Raw genomic sequence first — 20467 nt, forward strand, 5'->3', positions numbered from 1 at the left:
ATGTGCATTGCCTTTCCCTGCCCCTGATTTGGAAAGGCAGGAGGCAATGGACCGCCGTGATCAAATCACCTTCCGAGACAGGAAGTGGCAGCTGCAAATGTTCTCCTCGAAGCAGCTGCGTTACAGAAAGCGTTGGCCGTGCTTTCCCTTTTTTAAAGTGTTTACCGTCCAAAGTTGTGAGACGCATGGAGCTCCGAATCACTGGCGTGGCAAGCACGAGGGACGAGCTGCCCGCGGAGCTCCCGTAGCTGACGACATCTGATAGGCTGAGAGCGCACGTTGGGGCTCGCTGTGGGGCACCTCCCGTCACATTCGTCAACCTCCAGCCTTCTCGTTTGGCTAGCGGGGCACCTACCCAGAAACCGACCTCCGAGGCCGCTAAGCCTGTCGTGTGAGAGCCATCGGTCGCGCGTCATTGTTCCAACGGGGACGACGGAAAGGAAACAAAAGCAGCGGGTTTCCCGGCGATCTGACGCAGTTTCTCTTCGTCTATGATTTCCGTTGTCTGTTTCTCATTTATTGCCACGCCTATCGGATCGCCTGCCCTGTGAATGCTCTTTTCTTGACAATAGCGGCAGCCGTCCGAGCAACATGCGGACTTTGGACGAAAGCAGGTATGAGAATGTCAATTATGTGACTTGAGACTCTTGTGACGCACAGGACTGGCCGGCCGCCGGGCCTCTTTCGAATCTTGCAATGTACGGGCTTGCTGACACCCTGGTAGGAAGCGATGGGAAGAAACACAAAAGGACGGCGGCGATCTCCCCGCGCTGCAGCGGGCGGTTAAGTTCAATGGACCCAGCAGCCCATGTGAGGCCGGCTGCCGGTCGGTTTGCTGGAAGACGTTTCTGCTCTTCCGTGATGAGGACTCGGCCACCGACGGCAGCCTCATTCTGCGCGAGGCCCGTGAGGACTACGAGGCAATGCGCGGGTCCTACATGCGCTTCATCAAGCACCCCGAGCAGCTGGCCGAGTTGACGGTCGATCCGCTGGCGGACGACCCAGAGGTGGGTGCTCATCATGGAAGGTGAAGAGACGGTCCTGGCGGTAGCCACCGTTTGTACTGATGCCTTATTAGTCACCTTGGGATACGTTTCGACGGGATGAGCTTGTGCGGGCCGAGATCCTCCAGGACGTTCAGCGCCTCCCTGACGACCCATTCTACCACCAGGAAGAGATCCAGATGCTCATCTTGGATGTGTTATTTGTGTACTGCAAAGAGAACCCGGGCGCTGGCGGCTACCGGCAGGGTATGCATGAGCTCTTGGCACCGCTTGTCTACGTCCTCCACGAGGACGTCATTGAGAGCAACAGCCTCGAAGAGGCGTCGGCAGCCGAGGATGCCGACATGATCGAGATGTTGGACGGCTGCTTTATAGAGCATGACGCCTATGCCCTGTTTGTTAAGGTCATGAGCCAGGCACGGGCATTTTACGAGATGAGCAGTACTCACAGTGCGGCTGGCAAAACTGGCACGCACGAAACAGGGATGACGGGCGACCCCTTCTCTCCTCTACCGACTTCTTCGACCATCCTCGCCGACGGAGCGGAAGAGAGCGCCATCGTCGAACTCAGCAAAGAGATTCATGAAGGAACACTGATGAAGGTCGATCCGGAGCTGGCCATCCATCTCAAGAATATTGAGATTCTACCACAGATTTTCTTGATTCGGTGGATCCGCCTTCTTTTTGGACGGGAATTTCCCTTCAAGCAGCATCTGATTCTGTGGGACAGCATATTTGCTTTTGATCCCAAACTGCATCTTGTCCCTCTTATTTCTGTCGCCATGTTGCTTCGCATTCGCTGGAAGCGTAAGCCAAAGCCCCCTTCTGACTTATCGATGGACCATTCATGAATACATTTGTTAACATTGGTGTTTAAAGTTCTCGAGGCGGACTATTCAGTGGCCTTGCAGTCGCTACTCAAATACCCGGCACCCCAGCCTCCGCATGGCCCCCACACCTTTGTAGACGACGCGGTCTATCTGCGGGACCACCTCGACGCAGCCGGAGGTTCCAATTTGATTTTAAAGTACACGGGACGTACACCTTCGCGCATTTTCTCACCACTCGGCAGCTCCCCCGCCAGCTCATCGCGACCGACGACACCAGCAGCCGCTTTTGCAGCAGGCCTGGGCAGTATACGGAGCCGCACACTCAAGGTGGCACGATCGCCATTACGTGTGTCACGACATGGCTCGAACTCGGGCTCGGGATCTGCGGAAGGGCTGGGCTTGGCTGCCGGCGGTGATGGGACATCGCAATCACCATCATCGTCGCGACTGTTCCAGGGCCGTGAAGGCATGGAAGCCCTGTTCCAAGGCGCGGCAAAGGGTGTTTTGGAGCGTGGCGAGAAACTTGGAATCAACCGTGCAGTCCGCGACGCCGTCGGTGAAATTAAGCGCAACATGGCCCAGAGCTACCAAGACGCACGGCAAGCTGCGGCTATGAACCGTGTCCCTGGCGGCGATGGAAAGGGCATCGCATCGCTGTTCTCTCCAACACCAGACGGCAAGCGTATTTCCTATGGCCAGGCCATGCGCATCATGACGGAGCTGGAGCAACGAAACCAGCAGCTGGCCAAGATGCTTGATGAGACGGTGACAACTCTGAAGACTGTGGCACGGGCAGCACCTCCAAAGCCGGCCGCTGGCGTGCCCGGTGAAGAGAAAAATGAGACAGACAAGGCGGTGGCATGGGAGGAGCAGGAACAGCAGTGGCAGAAGTGGCTGGAAGAGGTGGAGCTGGCTGCCGCCAAAGTGCAATTTGTTAAAGTTCACCTTGAGGACTCGACGCTCAGCCTGCCCGTGGACGAACCGCAATCGAATAGCCCGACGGAGGGTACGACGGAAGACACTACCACGTCAGTATCAGAGAAAGAGGCGTCACCGGAGCACGGAGTCACGGCCGCCTCGACAGAGTCTAAATCACCAGCTGCTGACACGAGCGCTGCACCTCGAACGCCGCTGCTTCAGAGCATGGCTCCAGAAAATGACTGTGAGCCTGTGACGCCATTGGCCCAGACAGAGGTTCCGTCGGCAGACGACGATGCTGATCATATGGATGTGGATGTCGAAAGTAGCGGATTGAAAGGCCCTGAAGACGAGAAGGCCCCAACTCTGCCGACAAGACCACCCAAGTCTGAAGTGGTGGAGGCACCGCCTTCGCAGCCACTGCAGCAGTCACAACCAAAGCAACCAACGCCGCCGCCTGCGGACCAGCAGCAGCCGCACACGATCCCGACTCGCTCAACTCTAGCCCAGTCCTCGTTTTCGTGGATGTTGGAACCTGGTGATACCGCTAGCAGTCTTGCTAACAACAACGGCGGTGGCCACCACGACGACGGGGCGCGTTCGTCTTCTCCACCCAAGAAGCCACCACGGCCTAATGCAGCGAGCCGGACACGGCACGCCTTTTTGTTCGGCGAGGTGATCAACCAGTCACCTTTAGGTGGTAGCGGTGACGATGATCCTCTTGCGGATACAAATATGGATGGTTCGTCGGACGGTCGGCCTCGACCGGTGACCACCGACGAGATCTTTGGGCTTGAGCCGCTGCGTCGCGCATTGCCAAAGAAGGATGGCGAGTAGGGCATTTGCGGTGTCGTTTTACGTGTAACACTTAGGCGTGGCTTGTATCTATAACATTATATAAAGCGGTAAAGAGATGATATCCTACATTTATCGCGCTTCTTGGTACGTAGAGAGCGACGTGAAGTTAAAGTCACATGACAGCAGGTCGACCAACCACGTGACGACTTGGAAGCCGAGGCAGTAGCTCCGACTTCAACATCACCAACTGCAACGTCTTTGTTGTAATTGGTATTTGACAGGATTCGTATCAGTTACGTTTCTGCTTTATACTGAGTATATTGGAGAAAAACGCCATGTTATCGAGGTGGAAGCATTATTCCTTCTCCTCTCCTTACTCCTTCTCCGTTGCCACTCGGCATCTCAATCCCTTATCGACTTTCAGTCAAGATGCCTCTCGAATATATTTACGTGGCTCGCCATGGTGTACGTGAAGGCTGGCTATTGATACGGAAATTGTGAATATACTGACTGTCTGCAGTTTCGCTCAAACTGGGTGGTCAACCCCAAGACGGGTGATTACACAGCGTTTGTACCCTCTCCGACGGGCATCCCGGCCGATCCGGCCTTGACATCGCATGGCGTTGACCAGTCTCGCGAGCTGGGCGCCCATCTGGCCAGCAGTGCCATGCCCGTGCCCGCTGAGCGCATTTACAGCAGTCCGTACTACCGCTGTCTGCAGACGATCCAGCCGTTTGTCGAGATTGTTGCGGGGAAGCCTACACCCACCTACTATGGACACGGTCATGGCCAAGGCCCATTGCCACCTCCCCCGCGATGGGCTGTCCGCTGCGACTCAGGCCTCGTCGACTGGTTTGGCCCGGCGCCCTTTGACCAGCCGCAGCCCGCACCGCTTAAGGAGCTGCACGACGACTTCTTTCCCTGGATCGATCTGGGCTACGAGTCGCGCGGGCAGGGTTCGGGCGTGGTCCCGCTCCGGAACGGCGAGTCCATGGCACAGCTGCACGCGCGCGTAGCGGCGACCCTGGGCCACATTGTGCGGCAGTGCGACGCCGAGGGCGTGCGCGCGATTGTCGTCTGTTCGCACGCGGCGACGATTATTGCGATGGGCCGTGTGCTGACGGGACAGGTGCCGGACGACGTCGAGACGGAAGACTTTGGCGCATTTACGTGCGGGCTGAGTGTGTTTCGGCGGAGGACCTTGCAGTCGCAGTCTGAGCAGCAGCAACAGAAACAAAAACAGCAACGGCAACAGCCGCAGCAACAGCAACAGCTGCCAGGACAACAGCATCGCCAATACCCACATCCTCAGCACCGGAATGTATCGTCGCTGCAATCACTACAGTCACGACATCCGCTACCACCGCCATCACCATCGACACTGCGCGGCCACGTGCCACCATGGGACGATCAGTTTCATACGCTGGCAGGCGAGGCATGGATAGGCGGCCAGGGCGTTGGCGGCGGCTGGGACTGCGTTGTGAACTGCGACTGTAGCTTCCTCAGCGAGGGCGAGGAACGCGGATGGTGGGTCGCCCCTTTCCCTAGTCCTTCTGTCTTGCCTATGTTGTTCTTGCGGTTCTTCATTCGTTCGGGCGCCGTTTCTGTCTTGCCCTTCTTTTTGGCGTGTCTGTCTCTGCCTCTGTTTCTGCCTTTTGTTCGTGCTCTGCTGGTTTATCAACTGTAGACACTCCACCAAGACGTCTTCTCCCTTCCCTCTTGTTTACGTTGTAGTTGTATGCGTTGTTTTCCTCTCTTCTCACGCTTCTCTCCTCGTTCCCCTGTCTATCGTTGCCCATCTTTGTCTCTCGATGCCTTTCCCCTCTTCTCTCCTGCAACGTCCGTGTATTGCAGGTCGGCTTGAGCCTCTTGGCGTGGCCTCCTCTGTTGTTTTGGCTTCTCCGTACATCTTCGAGTGGAGTCCAACCGTACGCACCAAAAGAAAAAGAAGCAAGAATACAGAGGAGACACAGCCGAGTTTGAAAAAGGCCGTGGCAAGGGACGCAAAACACGACATGCAAGATGTGAGGAGGAAATGAAGAGGCACTACCACATCTAGGCATCGATGAGCAAACGGGAAGGGATTTGCGTCGTCCGTGGTATCGTTTCTGCTTGTCGAGTGTTGAGCACCCACCGTTTCATGCGTTGATAGACCCTGTAGTTTGGCAGGTGGAGGCAGCGAGAACAAAGAGATGCGACTGGCTGAGAAGGAAAACGAGAAACGAAGAAAGAGGCAGGTGAAAACCCACAAACAAGGTGGAATGGCCAATGGGTACCTGCTTTGACCAGTGGTCAAGAGATGGCTTGTCTTACAGTTGATGCAAATGACAAAATAGGCACCACGTCGGAGAGAAAGAGAAATAGGGGACAATAAGAGAGGAGGCGAGATGGGCCCATCCCCAAAGGAGAAAACAAGAAAACGAAAACAGTCAAGATTTGCTTTCAGAATAAGAGCTAACCAAGAGCCTTCGCCACGACGCAGGCGGTTTAGTGGCGACGACGAGGCCTTTGCGGGGATCGCAGCAGCGACGAATTCGACACCAACACCGACCTTGGCGACATCGACAACTGCAGGTGGCAAACAACGACGCGCCATTGTGGATGCAGGCCTCGAACTGGGCGTGGTGGTTGAGGGGGGTGGACGAGAAGGAGTACGAGGACAAGGACGTCGCGGAGATGCACAGCAGCAAGGGAGGGAGCACGGACGGCTTGGATCGGCAGGCCGGGCGCAGGCCAAATCGGAGCCACTGCAGGGGGCTGAAGGCGACGGCGTTGACGGAGACGATGTGGGCAGCTTGAGCGAAGAAGAAAACGGCAAGTCCCCGTCCAACAAGTCAGACACTTCAGCTGGTGCGAGCAGTGCCAATAATGCCAACGGCAGCCGTGGTGGCCGTGGTGGCTCTGTCCGCAAGCCGAGCTCCCGGCTGTGAGCCTTGGATCGGCACTGGACCCAGACATCAGACATTGGACTTCACACATCAGGCACTCAATGCATATGTGGATAGGAGGCGTACCTGCGTGTGCGTGTGTGCGTGATGCGCGAGTGCGTGGGCAACCGCATGGGATGCGCAATACAAAGCATCAAAGCATGACAGCGGCAAATCCAACGGACGAGACGGGTCGTAACGGCCGCAGCATGTTTAGAATACCCCCGGCTGCATAACAAATAGTATACGTGTTGCATATGTACGAGAAATTATATACTCAATATTTTTATGATATGTGAGCTCGTATAGATACGTCGTAAGATGACAGCATGGGCACGTCTGACGATATTCTCTCTGTTTTGTTTCCCGTGTCTTATTTTGCGAGTTGTGTCCTTTTGTTCCGTGTTCTTTGCCCTGCATATCAAATGCATATGAGACAACTCCTTTCTGTTATCACTCGTTTTTATGCTCCTTTTGTCGATGCATATCCTATTTGGTCTCATTTTGGCAGTAGTCTTCTTTGTTCATGCAATGCGTGCAACAGACTACCATTGCACGAAAGCGGACCTGTCCATTCTGAGACCGTGGTTCGGGCAGTCTTGGACGGTTGAACGCGCTTCGCCGTGTCTCGACGCGTTTTGACGGACATGATGGGTGTCATTGCAAGATATAACCGTTTTACGCAACGTCGGAAACCATCGGCAGTTTAGTCTGTTGACATCGGACCGGACCTAATGGTGGTAAGTAACAAAAGTATCTGGCGATGAGACAAGTAACGGGAGGCTGGATAAACAGGGGCGTGGCATTATTTTGCACTTCTGTGAGACCGAAAGGGTTTGAAGGTGCTCCTTATAGGTCCTTGGCCTTTTGATTCGTGTCGATGTCGACATCTACGTTTTGTCTGATAATGTTGGGTTTGGCGTCTTTTCACTTGATGTCTCCACTCCTTTTTGTTTCTACTTTTGTGGATTCGTTCCTCCTCATATGTTCTGGTTATTGTTTCTCATTTTCGTTTACTTGTCTGCATACACTCGCCCCGCATCTGTCTACTCTGCTCCTCCTGCAGGAGCACACATCCAAAAAAGGAGGGGAACTTATGGGCCAGCATAGTCCGTTGGGAGTGTGCAGGTAAGTGTGTTGTGTTGATTACGATTTTGTGAGATCCGAGTTTGACGCAAGGGACGTGATGGCAATCGGCTTTTTTTTGAGCTTGGGAGCCGTAAGCAGACACAAGCACACGGCACACGGTGGAGGGCATTTCCTGTGGGAAAAGAATAAGAAGTGAGACAAGCGTGCCTATTTGCTTCGTGGATGCCCTATTATTTATTTTATTTTTTTAGGACACCTGCATGTCTCATGTTGTATATGCAGTTTCTTTCTTGTGAACAACAGGCCAATGCACGCTCGTCGCCAACTCTGCCCACCAAGTGTGCCCTTGCTGTCGGGATAAAGGCACCAAGAGCACACTAATGGGGAGAAAGGACGCTCCAAGATGGGCATACAGTCAGGTACAGGTTGCAGCGCAGTCCAGTCCGGCCCAGGAACAGGCACCAAAGTTTTCATAAAATGCCCGATGATGAGCTTTTCTGAAAACTGGGCCCAGGAACCAGAACATAAGGGATGCGGGATATGACTGAGTGCTCCGAGGAGGACGGACAATATAGCCAAAGCGACCAAAAAAAGAAAAAAAAAAGAAACAATTCTTAGATATGGTAGATGCCCAGAGACTATGTCAGTATCTGGACAAAGGAGCAAGGGAAAGAGAAAGACAAAAGCTCCGAGGGCAGACTTTAAAAGTTTCGAAAAGAAACAAGAAGTCAATATAACCCTCTTGCAAAAGCAATGTCGAGCGGAGAAAACCTCCGTTCGCTTATCATCTGTCACCTGCCATCCGTCACCTGTCGACTCGTCGTCCTAACTTTTCACTTTGTCAACTGGTGTCTGTTGGAGGTCTGTAGGGTACATCGGACGCGGGCTTCAAACTTGAGTTACTCGTTTTCATTAGCTGGGCCACTCGTGCTCGAGCACAGTTGATCAGGGTCTTGTCTTACGGGGCCGTGTTCAGTTAAGAGAGACATTAAACAGAGTAGCATTGGCCAGAGAGCATGGCCACAGACAAAGGCAGGTGAAGGTACGTGTCTTGGTTCGGAACAGTAACAGTGTGGAAGTATTAGCACGAAGAAAGAAGAATAATATGGTGCATAAAAAACAAGAGAAATCAAGAAAAAAATAGGACCATGACAAACCACACGCCACGAATATGCACACCCCGTTGCTTAGCGACTTATTCTCTCCTCCTCCTCCGTTAGCCATGCGAGGGGTGTTGTCCCGCATATGTTAGCTTTTGGCTGACTATTGCTTATGTTTTACGTTCTCGAGTATTCTGCTCGCATCTTGCCCTTTTGGTAAAGTCTGTTGCCTCTTTGGTTTGTACTTTGTCTTTTATGAGTTAAGCAGGTACAGGCACGACGCACTGTACGAACAGGTCGGGATAATAACATTTGTGGATGTCTTTGACTGGGAGTAGTGCATAGCCAAGGCAAGATATTCTCTTCTTTGTCTGTCTCCTCCTTCTTCCCCCACATTTTTTCTGTTCCTCTTAGTCCTTGCATGCTATCTAGGATGTGCCCTGGCCACTACAAGCTTGTATTTCTCTTACTTTGCTTCCGGATACAATGCATTCTTGTCAATATCCATCTACCATCAGCACCCATCACTCGATGATCTTGGCTTTGACGTATTGCCATCGTATCTAAATATTGCCAACGAAAAGGAGAAAATAAATCATGGAGCCTAATGCACGAATGGGGAAACATTCAAGACAAAATACATGTGAGTTTGGAGGACTACGTACGTACGATTCTATGATTTGAGCATCGAAGACCCATATGTTGTGAAGCCAACTGACGCCAGAGGCTGTTGTGAGACCCATCTACGCCCAAGCGAGGAGCGATCGACGGCAGCGGCCGAGCCAACACCTGGCTCCAAGCCGTCTAAACAGTCTTGCACGCCCTCCCTCCCTTTCTAGCATCGGTGTTGGTCGTTGTTACAGATTGGACAACTGAACATGTGTATGCGATCTTGGATTCGTCGCTACTGCATAATTTGCTCCGTATGGTTGCATCAAAAAGTCTCGGATGGCCAGGGGAGAAAAGCACACAGGCGCAACGCAAGGGAGGCACGGGGAGGCGAAAGAGGAGAGGAGACAGGGGGACAGCTGAGGGTACAGAAGGCAAAATGGGCGGGACATGGACGTGATCGTTCAGGTACACACATACGGCCCTGGGCGGAAGCAAAGGCCAACCATGAGCTGATAGATGGATATGGCTGAGACAAAAAAAACGACAGATATTGGATGATACACTGGCTGTAAATCGTATTTGTAAGATAAACAGTGACAAGGACAGGGACACAGCCAACGCAAATCCGGAGGAAAGAAGAAAATCCTACAGCGCAGTGATATGACGTTACGATGGCATGCACCAAGATTGACTCCCCAGCACGGGCCAGCCCAGGGCTGAGTCCAGGGCATTGAGCAATTACGAGCGCTGCGCGGTGTAATCTTACCCACGCGGCAGTCAGCCGATCACGGTTGGTCCCCAGAAGCCAGCGCCAAAAGCCAGCAAAAGCCCAGACAAAACGCTGTCACACTCGCAAAACTTCGCAAAACCTCGCAACTTCCCGCCATAACAATGGGGACACATACAAAATCGTATCACGGCAACACCCACAGCATGTCCAAAGTCGACGTAATCGAAATGGGGTATGTAGCCGTGGGCACATAATTTACACGCTCGCCAGTATCCAGTCTCTTCTTTCTGAACGGGCTCCCCCCAACCTTCCCTCCTGCCACTGCTTCTTTTCAGCGACGCGCCAAAATGACTCGACGGTACTCGTGATGAACTTGCTCCTCTTGACTTTCTTCTTGATAACTCTCTCAACAAATATGTCCATACCGGCAATGTTTGGAGCAACACTTCGCCGCAAGATTCTTGCCTGGACAAGGCCGAGTGCGCCTTCTGGCCAATCGAAATACGTCGTCCCATTTCTGCTAGCCACATTCTCGAATTCTGTCATTATTTTTAGGCCCCTCGACGCACAGGACACAGGAACGCCGACCCTCTTTCCCAGTGCCTTCCATGAAAGGGTTTGCCCATTTGTTGCGCATCCTTTTGATCTTCTCGTTTCCACCTTCTCGATTTTGGTGCATTTGGCGCCCTGGCGCGGTCGGGGCTGCGTCCAAAAAGTGCTCCTGGCGCGGCCGTATACTGCATTAGTGGTTAGCTTCTCGAAAACTGGACCCTGTGATTGGGCAATCAGCTCCGACAGGCTGGCTGGTCGCTCTCTCTATCTCTCCCTGGCCCTCCCCCCCCTCCCTCCCCCCCAGCGCGGGTCTCGCCTGCCGTAGCCGGCCCTTCCTACTGGGTACAGGAGCACTGGCACACGCTAGCATCGAGACGAAATGTCGAGTCTTCCGCCAAAGTCCGCCTAAAAGGCCAGCAGCCCGGCAGCCCAGCAGCCCAGTTGCCAAAGTGCCCGACGCAGCTGAACCTGGGGGGCCCTGGGAGGTGCGAGTGGGTCCCCTGTCTCCCAAGTCCCACCTCCCAGCTGCTAGCATCTTGCGGGGACCCATATTTTGGCCCGGCAGCGCACTAACTCCGTACCAAACCGAGCCGACGGCCCCACTCGATAGCGTCCCAAGCAAAGAACAGCTCCCCTCCCCACACACACAAGCTCCCTCTCCCATCGTCAGCCAGTCACACACGAGAACGAGACAAGCTCCCACTGTAGGTGTCAGTGCGTGCACAGTATGGTTCTTGCAGGGCAAAGACAACAGCACTGACACAGAGCCTTGTGCAACACCATGGCGTATGTCTGGCCTTGTTTTCCTCCTCTCCGTTCTCTCTCTCTCTCTCTCTCTCAGTCTCTTTTCTGCTTGTATTTTTACATACGACTTGCGGTTGGACAGCCGTTGACGTCGTTGACACAATTTGTGGTACAGCAAACAGCAAACATTTTCACCGCCCCCTTGATCTCGTCTCGCTTCAGCCATAAAAAAATCCCTAGCGTTCCTCCTCTTGTTCCTACGGAAGAAGGCATCCATGTCCCGGGACGAGGACTCCGCACGACGGATTTCAAAACATTCAAACCGTTCGGCCGAACCAGCCCTACCATATGCTCATGCACACACAGGACGCGGGCGAACCACGCGCATCTATGAAGTAACGGCAGCGTCATTTTCTTTTTCTTTTTCTTTTTCTTTTCTTTTACTGTATATGGTTTGAGCTGCATGGGCCATCCGGCCTTCGCTTCGTTTCCAGACGACGATCACCGACCCCAAGAACGGCATCCGTACTTTGTACAAAGTGTTTGCGCCTTTTCCGACGTACACACACGCATCGACGACGTCACCCTTGCCCATTCCTTCCGGTTATCTGGCTGTGCACAACGCGGATACATGTCGCATCGTGGTCGCCGTTCACTCCTCTGCACTTCCCCACTCCCCCGCTTCCCAGCAGCGCCCACAGCAAGCAGGGAGGGATACTGGCTCGTGTCCGCAAGAAAAGCGGGCGGCTTTATTCTTCTTTTGTCGTCATGTTGCTCGATTTGGGTCATTTCCTGCTGCTCATTGTGCTCCTTGTCTCTATTTGTTCTATATTGTTCCATTTCTGTTAGGTTTCCGCGAGGTTAGGCTGCTTGCAGGCCTCCAAAATGGCGCGAGACGAAGGAGGTGCATATGCGCCATGGCGTCGGCTCTCCTGAGAAGGGGAAGCTTAACTGTCGATCTCGGTTGTCGGGAAGGCAGGGCTTTTCCAGAGTGCCCTTTACGACGGAATACTGCCTCCATCTCTCCCTCCTCTCCTCGTGGACGCTTTTTCTTGTTTTGAGGTGTATGGTGTATTGGATGGCCCCCTTCTGTCTGCATCTGTTGGCCATTGGTGCCATGCACAGCGACAAACCTGCGTTGTCAGTGATCAGCTCTGGGTGGGAGGGCAGTGTCCCAGAATCTAGGCCTGAGCTGGATTCGTCCATCCGGAGTGCGAGTGCTACACTGTACCTAACTGTCGGGTTCATTCCCGTTGTCCTGGCCATTGCTTTCGCATGTCGAAGGGGTGCGACGAACTGTTCCTTTCTTGCCACGCACTGCAAATACTGCAATCCTTCGGATTGTCGGTAACAAGAACATTTTCTGTGTGTTGGCCCCTGCAGTCCATGTCGTAAGACCACGTTTGTTCCATGCTCTCATGCTACACTACGTGCTACTCCGCAGTGTCCGTGCTTGTTTTTTGACGTCGCCCTTTTCCATACCTCTTTCCGTCGTTCTCCAGCACCAACAAAAAAGACCAACCGTCAACCGTTTGCTTATTTTAGTGCACAACGCAATGCGTCGTGCCCTCTTCCATGTCCTATGCTCCGTGCTTTTTGCGGGTCAGTGCTTTTTCGCGACATTAGGTTTTATGGCTTGGAAAGGGATGGTAAAAAGGCTAGGTTGACCCAAGGAACCAGTGGGCCTGGTCGCCATGAACGACAGATTGCGCCAGATTCCTGCTTCGTCTGGTGTGATTGAGATGTGACCGAGGAACCATCCGTGGCGCAAAAGTCGGTACGTCGTTATGCACGGTCCGGTCCCGCCTCTTTGTTGGGAAACACGCAACAAGCCGGAAGAAAAAAGTGCATGCGTTATGCTGGTACATGGGCTTAGACGATATGCACGCCAAAAACAGGGACAGCAAGCTGCATAAACAAACGGACAAAAAAATAAAATAAAGGTGGCCCAAAATAAGTGGCTAGGATACAAGGATTATGATCCGACCTCCCTTGGTGACCGTTAAACTGGAAATATGCACGCCCGGATACAGCCCCGTTCGTTGAGTTGTGAGATTCGATGGCGGCACGGAGGAGACGGACAGGTTCGAGTCGTGTTACTGAGACGGCTGCAGGAGGATGTGCATGTTGTATAATAAAATGCACAGAGTATGTGAAGTGAAGTGTAAAAGTGGCAGGTCACGCGCGGGGCAGGTGCATTTTCAACTTGACTGAATAAGGAAAAACAATGCGCCTACTGCGATGCAGTTATGGATAGCTACTTCAAAATTTGCTACAAAAATGACAAAATAAAAATGTACATGCTGCATGACTACTTTTCAGTTTTGTACACAAGTGATAGAATAAAAATGACCAGGCTATTACGACGTGATTGTCTCGTTCACTTCTAACCTTTCTTATTGATTTCTTTTCGAGGGGCTGGCGAGAAAGGACCACCCAGCACGTTGCCAGAAGAATGGCGGACAAAAGAGGAAGCCTCTTAGGATGATCGTTCTGTTCCTTTTTTCTTCCGCCTTTGTCTGTATACAGTGGATATGAATGACACTGGGTTTTGAATCCTGGTTGCATTGTTTTTTTATTTATTTTTTCGATCGCGAGGAATGGTGAAGGCCAAGTGCATCGGGAAGACTTTTTCCTCTTTCGGAGGCGTTGCTAACTCTCGGGACCCCTTCGAGTCAAATGATCAAGGTGGCGCTGCGAGGTTCCCAGGGTCGTATGCCCCTGGTGCACTGCCTTCTGCCCTAGTTGCAATCTGCATCGGCTTTGGCAGCTCTCTCCAATACATACAGGCTACATATTTACCTCAAAGTTTATACATCCAGTCATTCACTATCGTCACATATGCGATCCGCCCTTTTACAGACGTTGCAACCAGCGTAAGAGAACAATGTGTGATTGTGGGCAACTGAGTGGTCGAGACCAACATTGTTTGACTGCCGAGGGGCAGGCGTGGGGAGAGTTCATGCAGACGACCCGTGACGGCGTCAACCAAAGTACGAGACTGGCAGGATGCAAGTATGAATAGCCGAACCGTTACGTGTAAAGGTGAGCAGGGCAATGACGAATAGGGGAACGACCCCTAGATCAACAGACCGTGGGGCTTGCTTCGTGATTCTGACAAAGCGAGGTGCAGAAAAGGCGCAATACTGCTTTGAAAGACCAGAAGATCGTTCGACCAACAGAGACCAAAGAAGCACACGGACACGAACAGTCAAAGACAGTGCAGAGCGGGCGCTGTCTATCAGTTTCTGCATATGGGAGAGCCCGGTGGAGGCCTGCTGAAAGAAAAGTGTCTTGAAAAGTCGACCTGTCATGTTTTTATATGACATTGTTTGAGGCGAATAAGTCCTGTCAGGTGCATCCGTACACTACGCAGCAATTTGTGTGGTTGTGTTGCAAGCTGCCCGTCACCAAGACATGTCGTTTTTCCTCTTGGTACAAAGTATTTGCAATTCTTTGCATGAAGTTTGACTTTAGTCGTGCATTTTCGGCCTAGCCCACCCTCCTTCAGCTGCGACACCCTCCCCTCCATTACCAAAAGAACAACCCAGTGCCCAGACGAATGCAACGCTAACTCCGAGAAAATCGAGGTCCCTGGTCTGGCCAAGGGGACGGTTATTTGCCGTGTCCGCCAATGAGAACCAATACAGCGCCAATAGAGTAGGAGGAGAGGGTGACGCTCGGCAGCAAGCGGTTGGTCATACAGATGGGCCACTGTCGACCTCGTCCCGTCCATACGAGTACGCCGCTGATGAGAAAAAGCACCACAAAAACCATGTTTGCTCCTTTCACATGCTTTCGGGGCCGGATTAAGCTTTTGCGTCCAGGACGGGACTGTACGGGGTACAACTGAGTCCTTGGGTCTCCAGAGCAAGCGGTTCGTAGCATGACGTACGTGGTACAGATATTGGCGGTGTATAGAAGAACGCATTCTGGCTCCAGATCCGCACCCAAACACTTCCTCCGTAGTCACTACCTACATTGTATGCTCGCTACTAATGCCGTGATCTGTGCCCGGCCGCTGCAGCGGACGGGTGATCCTGGTTGGAGATCACCCGAGAACAAGGCGTCTTTGAATTCGTTCAAGTCACAGTGGACATGGAACGGGGGCCGAACGGAACATATCCACAGTGGAAAACCCCAAATTTCGTTGGATTGCGTGATGTTTTGGTGTTCATCCGCCGTTAGATGTGTGTTCGGCTCGTTATTCGCTGACTGGAAAGATTAAAAAGAGGAGAGAGAGCAGGGGGGCAAGGACAGGGAACAAGGAAGACGGAAAACAGGAGACAAGGGAGAAACGAAGGCGGAGATGATGTGGGTAGAAACTGGCCGGTCAAAGAAAGAGACGACACGAACAAACAACGCAAAGATACCATTGCATAACAATGCACAAAAACCTTGGATACGACTGTGCATGCGTGGATGCGGAGGCGGATGTTGATGCCAAAAACGAAACATGCAGACAGACATTTTTGGTGGCAGAAAATGACAACTGCAATGTCAGACAATGTGACAGAATCGAGAAATATGATATAAAACAACGACAAACCAGCATCAAATAACACCAATGCAAAGCCAAAAGCAGACCAAAACACCTAAAAAGACAGACCCTCCTCGCCGGGCACCTCCTTTGTATCGTGAGGTCGGCGATCTGACCCCTGTCTGCAGCAGCCTCCCCCCAAAAGTGATCACTTTCCTCTCTTTTTTTGGTGATGGTCGAGTCCAGTGCCTCTCCATTATTTTTCTCTTTTCCATTCGTTTTAGTAGGCAGTTCTCCACAGGTCTCTCTCCACACATCCATCCACACAACCCTCTTTTGCTGCAAGAGACCCTCTTTTGAATTTGGAATTCGTTCTCCCAACAGGGGATAGCGCCTTGGAAAGGTGGTCGTTTTTCCAGCCCATATTGCTTCTTTTGGCCAGAGGTTTTCAGGTCCTCCATTCGTCATCCGTACTCGACCGTCCTCTGTTGACATCGTCCATCCCGCGACGCAAGGGAATTCAGCGTCGTATCCGGCCCTGTCAATCCCTTCTGGCTGCTTCTTTTCTCCGTATCTGAATGAAGATACGAGAAATATTCTCCGTATTTTACCCATTCTCGCCCGCCCAGTTATGCAGAGGGCACGTATTCTGTATCCGCTTTGATGTTCCTGCGTGTCGCTTGCGTGTTGGTCCTGCGCCGCGCTGTCGACTTCTGAGACTCTGCCAGGCACAGCCGTCCTGCGTCAAGTCCATCTTCGAGCGCTATCGACAAGTGCAGTTGAGAGATACGGAGCACGGAGTACGTAGGAAAGAGTATTTCTGGCCACTTCAGTCGTACAGAAGTAGATGTTGTCTGCTGTTGCTTGGCTCCTTCCCTCACCATGTCGAATGTCACCGATCGCAGTTTCCTCCAGCTCTATCGCTCGTCGCCTAACTCCTCAATAAACGCACCTCGCAGCTTCCTTCACCAACAGTCGGAAGCTCTTTCCTTTCTTGATGCTTTTTGTTGCTCTTTGTCCTCGCACCTTCGCTCCTTCTCTCTTTCCTCGTTCACCTTATTTGGCGTCCCCTCCTTCCGTATCTATTGACCACTTTCCAACCAGACCTATCCCTTGCAGGCCTCGTCGTTTTCCGACTCCTCTTTTTGACCTTTCTCTTTTCCTCCTTTTTTCTCCTCTTTTGGCTGTTCTTCTGCCCCCCCAGCTCACCTCGCCCACCCTCCATCGTTTATTTACCCACACACACCAGCTTGAGATCCTCATCCGCTAGCACTGTCGATCCGCCGTCCGGGTTCCGCGGTGCGCTGCCAGCCAGTCAGAATGCGATCTCTCCCGCCTATCGCGCCCACGCTCGCACCAAGGAACGGCACCAAAGATGCTACTGTGGATGGACGCGTCTGGGCAGTCGGCTTTGAACCGGCCTGCACAAGCGCTGCTGTTGTGGGCGACGTCTGCTCGTTTGCATTCTCCTTCTGTCCGTTTTACTCTTTCACGTTGACCGATCGTTCTCGCTTCTGCAGAGGCCCCCCCGGCAGCTGAAGAGGCCCAGGAGCTGGTATCGCCATTGCAACATTCACAGACTAACTCACTAGGCCGAAAAGAAGTCAAAATACGACGCTGGGAGGCACTTCAGGACCGCTGGGTGGTCACTCTCACTGCGCCGTCATTTGTGTGTCATTTCAGCTGCTTCTGCATCTTCTGCCTCTCACAATCCTATTTGCTTTTGCCATTGCGCGTTTCCTTTTGTCCCCTTCTGCAAGACGGTGTATTCCCACCGTAGCATCGGCTAGGCTCCGACAATTCGGGCTGACCCTGGATCCGTCCGCTGTTTATCTACGAGATTTGAAAATTTGGGACGAATACGACCTTTTCGACCGCCACTGGCACTGTCCCTCAGTCCCTATTTCCCCATTTACTATTGTATCGTATTTCGTCGCTTGTTTCTTCACGACAGCGTTGCATTTTTACGGTGGCGATCATATTTATTCTCTTTTGATAAATATTGCTCAATACGACGCTCGGGTTTAATTGCGATCTTGCAATTTTGCGCTGTTGCTTTTCCATTTCTCCATGAGCCTCGGCTACGTTCCTTCGTATTTGTTTTTGCCCATTGTTTACTTTTTCCTCTTTCGCTGCTATTATTCACGGTTTCTTATTCTCGTTCTCCAGCGTTTGATGCTTGAACAGTTGCTACTGTCTCACAGGTGTTTGTTCGAGTCACCGAGCCCAGCGACCACTGCCTGTTCTCCTCCTACTTGCCCTATTGGAGCCGCAATTTTTTAGTCTCCTCGTTTTTTTTTAATCGTGTCCGCCATCCTGAATCCATCAGTCAGGATTACCGCGTCATCCTGAACATTATTGTCACGGTTCTATGTACGTGCAGTCCCTGCCCCCTCCCGCATTCCGACCTGCAGATGTTGTGCCCTCGACCCAGCAGCCTGTCACCTTTTTGCACATCAACCTGGCCACAGTCACGCCTTTCTTGGCCTTCTCTGGGTATTCGCCCTGTTTACTGAGAATTTCCTCCCACTCTCTTTTCCGAGCTGCATGTGTCTCCGCTCGTTTTCCCAACCACACTTATGCGCGCGTCTCCACCCTGTGCAGATGATCGGCAGACAGGGGTAAGGCCGCTCTGCATACACCCAGGCTTGGCCCAGACCCATAATACCCATACCACCGGTCCAAATGTACCCTCATAAACACAAAATGCACAGTGCAATGAACGAGCTGCCACAAACTCACGCATACGCTGCGTACATCACACACACACACACTATCCCCGCCATATCCCTGGGTTCTTCCCTCTCTGTCTGTCTACCACTCTAACTCTCTACCCCGGCCGCAAATCCTGCCCATCATCTTGGGTTTCGTGATTAGCTCCCAATGATACAATCAACAAGTGTGTGCTTGTTTGTGTGTGTGTCATTGTCTTGGAATTTGTTGGCGTTACCACTCACTTTCAAGACTTCACTTTCAAGACACAAAAACTGCCCCATGAAGGAGCTACGATATACAAAACATCTTAACGACAACAAAGATCTGGGTCTCATCCAATTATGAAGTACTCATTTTGACCATCGCCTCTCGCTAATCGCCTTCATCCGAGCTTTCATTTTCTGTGGCTTTCTTTTGGTTCTCATCCCTTGCAGGTAGGCTGTCACCTCTGTCTGCAAGTCTCATCTATCAAAGCTGTCACCAGGGAGAGACACGGTGCCAATGTACTCAGTAAGAAAAAAAGGCCGTTGTCCAAGAAGCGCTCGCTCCCTGCAGCTGGTCTCCTGCACTTCTGTCATTTTGTGACGGTCTCTTGTTTCTTGAACTTGCGCCTCCTGCGTCATGGTTCCGTCTTGCGCCTCCGCCCCTCTCCGTTTCCTTGTCAAGTCTTGGTGTGGACCGCACGACGACATTTTAGTTCGTTAGTTTTACACGATCCTGTTTCGTTCTCCCATCACCACTGAGACATCTGCCAGGTACGAGAGTACTTTGCAGAAAAAGAAAATGTGACGCAAAAGAGCTGGCGCCCAGTGAAAAGGAGGGGTCTTCGGACGGAGAGACGACCGGTGCGAATTTTTAAAGTAAGCACGAATTGTCAGACGAGCGCGTCAGTGTATATGACACAACTGACAAAAAAATGCAAAAGATAACACGCACAGCATCCTGAAAACGACGTTCGGACACAACAGATTACGGAAGCACATTATAAATCAAGCACACAGAACAGAGCTGGCTATAATTCACTCTCACATGCAAGAACGCACCGACCACGGCAGACGACGCAAGAGGGGAGACAATTATGATAAGGCTACAGGGCCCACCCGACGGCGTGGGCTGCAGTCACACAGCGATCGGTACTTGAAATATATTTACTCAACTCGGATTACAGCGTCCGTCGTACGACATAAATCCGGTTCAACTACCAGTCACAAAACGAAACGCCCCGTGCATCGCACTAGGGTGTCAACATGCACGTTGGCAATCCCATCTACCTATTTGGGCCTCCAGACACCTCAATGCGTTGACGGGTCTACTTTTTGCCCGTTGTCGGTTGCCCTGTTCGTCTTACTGAGTACGACGAGTCACTTGTTTGCGTCTTTTCTGGCCTCCCTGCATCGGGAACCTGGGGCCAAGGATATGCACCGGGATGCGTCTGGACGTTGGCAAGCAACGAGATGCATCTCTGGGCATATTCCTGGCTCCTTCTTGCTTGTTTGCTGAAGTGTAATTTAATTTGCGATGTGCAGGCACTTTCTTGGTGCTTAGTGCTCCGTATGCGTCCATCGCACCAACAGAAGGCATGGAGAAGAAACAAACGACGAGCAAGACATCCAAAGGCAAAGCCAACAAAATCGAGAGGCTCAACAGGGTCGACAGGGGCTGTCTAATTTCAAGACGGACTAAAACACGAGTGACACCATGCACTACCCTGCGTCTCCTATCGATTTCTGAAGACGTTTCCTGTGTTGATTTTTCTTGCCTTTTTGTTTGTTTGTTGGTTCCTTGCGTCCTAGAGTGTGTGTTCCTGGCTCCCTGACTTTCCTGTTTCTTTATTCTCCGTGTCGGTGTCTTTCCCTAATTGTACAGAACCCTGATCTGCTCTGGGTCGTTGATCTTCCTTTTCGTCTCCTGTCCCAACGTCTCTCTGCCGGAGCAATGAGTCTGAGTACATTTTCCTCCATCAATGGA

The 20467-nt window shown here is 52.2% G+C and overlaps 6 protein-coding genes across 6 annotated transcripts; 4 read left to right on the forward strand and 2 right to left on the reverse strand.

The window, feature by feature from the left end:
- Positions 1-591: 591 nt before the first annotated feature.
- On the forward strand, positions 592-3589 carry SPSK_02206 (TBC domain protein; the record flags this gene model as incomplete). Its single annotated transcript, XM_016729080.1, has 4 exons — positions 592-614; positions 725-1007; positions 1079-1811; positions 1884-3589. 4 exons carry the CDS (start codon positions 592-594, stop codon positions 3587-3589), a joined length of 2745 nt encoding a protein of 914 aa, XP_016589106.1.
- Positions 3590-3979: 390 nt separating this feature from the next.
- On the forward strand, positions 3980-5237 carry SPSK_02556 (transcription factor C subunit 7; the record flags this gene model as incomplete). Its single annotated transcript, XM_016729425.1, has 2 exons — positions 3980-4015; positions 4071-5237. 2 exons carry the CDS (start codon positions 3980-3982, stop codon positions 5235-5237), a joined length of 1203 nt encoding a protein of 400 aa, XP_016589107.1.
- Positions 5238-5937: 700 nt separating this feature from the next.
- On the forward strand, positions 5938-6480 carry SPSK_02789 (uncharacterized protein; the record flags this gene model as incomplete). Its single annotated transcript, XM_016729654.1, has 1 exon — positions 5938-6480. The coding sequence occupies one exon, from the start codon at positions 5938-5940 to the stop codon at positions 6478-6480; it is 543 nt and encodes a 180-aa protein (XP_016589108.1).
- A 3783-nt stretch (positions 6481-10263) lies between these two features.
- Positions 10264-10554, reverse strand: SPSK_02860 (uncharacterized protein; the record flags this gene model as incomplete). Its single annotated transcript, XM_016729722.1, has 1 exon — positions 10264-10554. The coding sequence occupies one exon, from the start codon at positions 10552-10554 to the stop codon at positions 10264-10266; it is 291 nt and encodes a 96-aa protein (XP_016589109.1).
- A 5859-nt stretch (positions 10555-16413) lies between these two features.
- Positions 16414-16668, reverse strand: SPSK_10492 (uncharacterized protein; the record flags this gene model as incomplete). The annotated part of the gene is made up of 1 exon (XM_016736886.1): positions 16414-16668. One exon carries the CDS (start codon positions 16666-16668, stop codon positions 16414-16416), a length of 255 nt encoding a protein of 84 aa, XP_016589110.1.
- Positions 16669-17104: 436 nt separating this feature from the next.
- SPSK_02891 (uncharacterized protein) lies at positions 17105-17323 on the forward strand (the record flags this gene model as incomplete). Its single annotated transcript, XM_016729752.1, has 1 exon — positions 17105-17323. One exon carries the CDS (start codon positions 17105-17107, stop codon positions 17321-17323), a length of 219 nt encoding a protein of 72 aa, XP_016589111.1.
- Positions 17324-20467: the final 3144 nt, after the last annotated feature.

Source organism: Sporothrix schenckii, assembly GCF_000961545.1.
Source record: "Sporothrix schenckii 1099-18 chromosome Unknown Cont43, whole genome shotgun sequence".
NCBI lineage: Eukaryota > Fungi > Ascomycota > Sordariomycetes > Ophiostomatales > Ophiostomataceae > Sporothrix > Sporothrix schenckii.